General features: G+C 48.4%; 1 protein-coding gene across 1 annotated transcript in view; it reads left to right on the top strand.

Annotated features, from left to right (window-relative positions):
• Positions 1-2,752, top strand: part of LOC104128972 (cytochrome P450 2W1) — a 12,484-nt gene extending 9,732 nt beyond the window's left edge. Inside the window, 3 exon segments of the mRNA XM_035897220.1 lie at positions 1-114; positions 637-778; positions 2,562-2,752. The exon segment at positions 1-114 is cut by the window's left edge and continues 7 nt beyond it. Of these exon segments, the coding sequence (XP_035753113.1) occupies positions 1-114; positions 637-778; positions 2,562-2,752 (447 nt within the window).
• The last annotated feature ends 2,789 nt before the right edge of the window (positions 2,753-5,541 follow it).

Raw genomic sequence — 5,541 nt, 5'->3', positions numbered from 1 at the left:
TTGCCCTTTACAAATGCGGTGCTACACGAAGTGCAGAGGTTTATCACCCTCCTGCCCCACGTTCCCCGCTGCACTGCTGTTGACACCCACTTCAGGGGCTACTTCCTTCCCAAGGTAGGTAACTACTCCAGCCCAGGAATACACCACCTCGTTGTTGCCAGTGCCATCTAAGACTGGTTTCCTTAGAGGGAGTTACAGGGCTAAAGACCAAAGTAAGCATCCAAAATCACCCCCAGAAGAGTTTCTTCCTCTCCAGTGACTATGTTGAGTCCAGAGACACAGGTACTGTAGGACTTGGTTCAGTCCCTCTCATGCTCAGGACTTCCTCCCTGCACAAGTGACCCTGGTTTACCTCCTTGATGCCACCTGCACAATGAAGTTTCTGCCATGGAATTTACAGGATGTGATCCTCTGCTGGAGGTTTTCACAGCACCATGTGGGTTTGGTTTCAATCCTTGGCACTGCTGGGAAAATCTCACTGACTTCTCTCTAGACTGGCTGATGGGATAAAACCCTCAGGGTCTCCACCTACCCCAGGTGGAGCAAATCTCCTGGGACACTGAAGTCTGTGCCACAAAATGAACCAGAACAGAGCACTTTTTCTAGCTTTTGTGCTTTCATGTACTTCTCTTCCAGGGTATAATCGTAATCCCATCACTCACCTCAGTGCTGCTGGATAAGACACAATGGGAGACACCACATGAGTTCAACCCCAACCACTTCCTTGATGCTGAAGGGAATTTTGTAAAGAGAGAGGCTTTCCTGCCCTTCTCCACAGGTAACTAAAGGGCTGATCTGCACTGAGCTGAGGCTATGGTAAGACCACTTTATTACAGTATACACTAATGGGGTCTCCATGGCTAAGTACTGCCTTTAACTTGGTTGATAAGCAACAGGGCAACTGGACAGAGACAATTATTCTGCATCCAGGCAAATGGCTGCTCTCAGAGCACACCTATCCCACCACTGAAGGGGTTGGTTCCCAAAGCTTCAACAGGAGAGAAGACAAAGAGCTATACTGCATCCAAAAGAAGGTGGAAAAATGCCTCAGAGCTGCCAGGAGTAGGTGGATAACCAGACAGGACTGGTGAGGCTGCCAGCATAGCTATGCATGGGGTTTCATGAACTCTCCTGGAAGTGAGGGTACAATCCAGGGACCTTCAAGTCCTGTCCTGAGGCAAGTCCCATGTGTCAATGGGTCTCAACAAGGCCTCATCCATTGGCCACCAGGGCCAAGGAAGAGAGTCCCAAGGAGCCTTGCACCTTGGCTGGGTATTACAGCCAGCAGAGACCAAATATAGGGCAGAGTACACTAAGCCATATTACTCTCACTGTGAAATCTTAAATCCAAGGCCCTGAATTGTTCCCCAAAATCACCTTGGATGATGATTCTTCCAGTGGCACTTTTAAGAGCTCCCAAGGATTCCCGGCAAGACCTGTTCTTTAGAGGAAGAACACAGCCCTGTGGTTAGGGAAGCTGAAAGAGCACTTGGCATCCTGGCACTACCTCCGTCTGTCATTTTGGTCAAGTCACAGAGTTTTCCTTTTATTTTGTTTAATCTCAATTTCACCTGCAAAATATGATTAACATTCTTCCCCTGGAGGCTCATAAGCCCAACCGCCTTGGGACTTAAACCGAGCTAATGGTAGGAGCAGTTGTTAGATATCAGACACTCTCCTGTGAGCCATCCTAAAAGAAGAAATATCACTTACACACTGCCTTCCCAACAGCCATAAATGCTTCCACGGGTTGCTCATTTCCCGAAATGCCTGCCCCCAGCCCATGCACTCCATGGCTGCAGCCACGTGCATTAGAAGAGGGCACAGCTGGATGGAGCAGTCTTGGTGTGAGTTTAACAAATCCCAGCACTGCAGGAGCCCCCTAAGTACTATAAAGAGAGATTTCCTGCAGAATCCTGCAAATCATCCCATGCAACCCTACACTCCCCAGCTGTTCCTCTGGAAGGGTGGCTTGAAGTGACTCCAGAATGTGCTCCCACCACAGCCCCTCAGCAGTTACTTCTAGCGTTGGGAAGCCAGTTCTCACTGTCCAGCAAGTGCTTCACCCACACAGGGACTACCACACAAGGGATGGGAATCCAACACAAAGAGGGGTAGGAAAGAAGGAACACAGTCTTTTACAAAAGCAGTATGTTATAATAAATTCCACAGGAAAAGTGAGTTTCAAACCGTTCCACTTTGGGAGGAGGTGGCATTTTTCTATCAGGATGCTTTTTAAAGAGAAAGGGTTAAAGATGCTGAGAGGGTTGGAAGAGCTAAGGAGAGGAGAGGGTACATCATAAATACATAATAACCCTGCAGAATGGCTGTGACTTGCTGCTGCAAGTAGCAGTGGGATAAAAGGGACCAGGCAGGCACATTGGGCCACTATGACTGGAACAGATACCTTTAGCAACACAGGTTCCTCTGTTCCAAAATGCTCTGGTGCATTTCAAGGTTTCATTCCTGATTCCATTGCTACATCTCAGGTGCTAACGTGTCCATGGCAAATATTCTAGTTTGATCTTTCCACCAACTGAACACACTGCTTTCATCTGCAGGGCGAAGGAACTGCATTGGAGAAAGCCTCGCCAAGATGGAACTATTTGTCTTCTTCGTAGGGTTGCTGCAGACATTTACTTTTCACCCCCAGCCAGGAGTTTCAGAGTCTGACTTGGACCTTACCGTCCCCCAAACGACTTTCACGTTAAGGCCTCAGCCTCAGGCAACCTGTGCTGTCCTGCGTGAATAACCACAGCCTTGCTGAAGAGCAACCCAACAAGCGGGGAAGCTGCTTAGACCAAACTTAACTATGCTAGGACTTGCCATCCCCCATCCTGCCACATCACCCTCTTTCACATCCCCTTCCCACTGTCTCCATCCACTCCCACTCCACTGCTCTCCACCGCCTCATCTGCCCCATAGGTTGCTGACCCCTCTTCGCTCCCGTACTGTGAGGAGGTGCATATGATCAATTAGAAACCATGATCGTGGTTGAAAAACACACACTTCTTTTCTACATGGAGGCAATGGAGGGGCCAAGGAGGTGCTCTGGTGAAGGGGATGCCACCCACAAGTAGTAGCTGTGAGACCCAGGCTCCCATGGCAAAGCAGTGAGGTTCATAATGCCACAGAAATCTGCCCAAAATTCTGAGGAAAGATGCACTGATGTTTGCTGGAAGCCACAGAAATTCACTGTGGGTCACACACTCAAACCATGCACAGGTACCTCCTGAACTTTTCCAGCTCTCTAATTACCCATATCTTCTAGCAAAATCCTACCAGCCTAGGCAGCCAAGTCAAACACGGAAAGTGAAAAAACAGATCGATTCATGTGATTTGAATACGAAGTTATTTCTGCCTTGGAACAGTGTCCTGAAAGATGCCCCAGAGTCTGCAAACCTGTTTAGATAAGTAAGCGCTGCTACCACCAAGTTCAACACTGCTTCACAGGCAGAATGAAACAAGATCTACATTTCTAAATTTGCAGTCTAAATCATAAGGCCACATGAGATTGGTACCAGCAACCTGTCATGAAAGGCTAATGATACAGAAAAATAAATTAGACCCATTTCCAGGTTTATGGATCTCTGTCTTTCCTGACCTTGTTAAACAGGAGCAAACACTTTTCCTCTCCTCAGACCTCCTGGGCAATGTTAAGAGCCAAACCCAGCAATCAGTCTGGTATTTGGGGTGGTCTGGCCATTGGAACCAGCCATGCAGTTTCCTTGCCAATGTTGTCTAATTTCACAGTGCTTGTATTGCGCACACACACACAAGGAGAATTGGGATTGGGGATTAGACAAGACCTGGTTCTGGTTGTTTTCCTTTCCTCTGTCTGGCTGTTGTCCCTGTCTGTAGCACTTTTATCTGCCATCATATTCTGCAATCTTATTCCGGTTGATGTATTGCTCAGGCAAATTTTTATCCCCTTATCTGCCTGTGAACTGCCACTTCTCCATAGGCATTATCTTACCACGTACTTTATCATGTTGTTTGTTTCCCTCTTCATGGGAATCCAATAAAGTTTTAATCCCATGTCCTCGTTACATTGCATATGCCTGCCACCCAACTTTGCATTACACAGAAATGCAAATGCCCTGAAAGGCTGATCCTGAGCCCAGAGTGACAACAACTGTTGTAAGTTTTACTTGTATCTCACAGGTTCTGCGTACCCTGATCCTACTTAAAAAAAGCTCAACAGGAGACCTTCCATATCTGCAGAGTAGCTTCTCCAGGGCAAAGAGCTTTCCCTGTGTGCTCAGCTATGAGCTACCAGTCAGTCCTGGCGTAGCCTCGGGTTTTCAGGTTTTTTGTCTTTGCCTGTTGCTTGCAGAGGCTGAATGAAAGGTACCCACCACAGCTTCACTAATGCTGATGCTATCCCTCTGCTTAGTGCCTTGTGCCCTGAGCCTCTCACTTCTTGTTCTCCCAAAGGCACCTGAGGAGCGAGCCACATATCAACTCAATGAAGGAAGCCTTGGCCTTGCTGAAATCAAAAAAGACTTTTGCCTTTGGCTTCAGAGAGGCCAGGACTGTTCCTGCTTAGCCCGCTCTAGAAGTAATATGAACTCAAAAGACAGATATGGCAACAATCGTGTGCTCCAGGGGACAAAACTGGGATGGGTTCAAATCTGCATGAATTCACTGGTGGAACCTCAGCCTTGACCCCTTGCCATGGGCTTTCAGGGTCTTGGCTTCGAAGGCGAGAGATAGATCCCCTCCTACGTTGAAGAGCAGCCTTCAGAGCCTGCTCTTTTTGGACATCACCCTCCGCATTGGCACTTGCCAGCAGAGCCTGCGGCAGTGCCGCCTGTGTGCAGAAATCCAGCAGGTTCTGCAATACCCGTGCCTCGACAAGAGCCGTGAGCTACCAGGTGCAAACATCCACAGGGAAACAGGTTTCTCTGATTCCTGAGAAGTGCATCCTACTTGCACTTGTGTTAGCAGATGGATGGAGGTGATCACTCCCCAGCACACCGAATTAGACAGCGGAATATATCTCCATAAAAGAAAGTGCCTGCCTCCCATTTATTTGTTCAGCCAAACGATGGCAGAACATTGATTATGACTCAACTACAGATTTATCTAGCAGAAAACACTGGCTCCCAGGGGTGGAAATATCATTTCCACATTCTTCTGTGGCCCTGAGGGTCTTCCCTCTAGATGCAAAACATGCTTGTGCCTTGCAACACACAGACCTGAGCTGAAGGCAAACATCTGGGGGCAGAACAGCTGGCTTGACTTTTAAAGTAAGATCTGAGCAAACCCAACTCACGCTGTGCCCGTGGCTCCTGCCCAGCACGGCCCACAGCCCAGGCTGACATCCCCAGCGCTGCCTGATGCTGGGACCAGGGGCTCCTGCTCTCAGGGGACCAATGATCATAGAATCATAGAATGTTTTGGGTTGGAAGGGACCTTTAGAGGTGATCTAGTCCAACCCCAATGATCAGGTGCAAGCATTGTAGCAACTGTAAAAAGTCACAAAACGAGGGCTGCCTTGTACCTGCAGCCCTTCTGTGCACTGGCCAGAGCAAAAAG

The sequence above is a fragment of the Egretta garzetta genome, unplaced genomic scaffold, assembly GCF_000687185.1.
Source record: "Egretta garzetta isolate BGI_Z169 unplaced genomic scaffold, ASM68718v1 scaffold57, whole genome shotgun sequence".
Taxonomy (NCBI): domain Eukaryota; kingdom Metazoa; phylum Chordata; class Aves; order Pelecaniformes; family Ardeidae; genus Egretta; species Egretta garzetta.
This window is presented reverse-complemented; position numbering and strand designations above follow the sequence as displayed.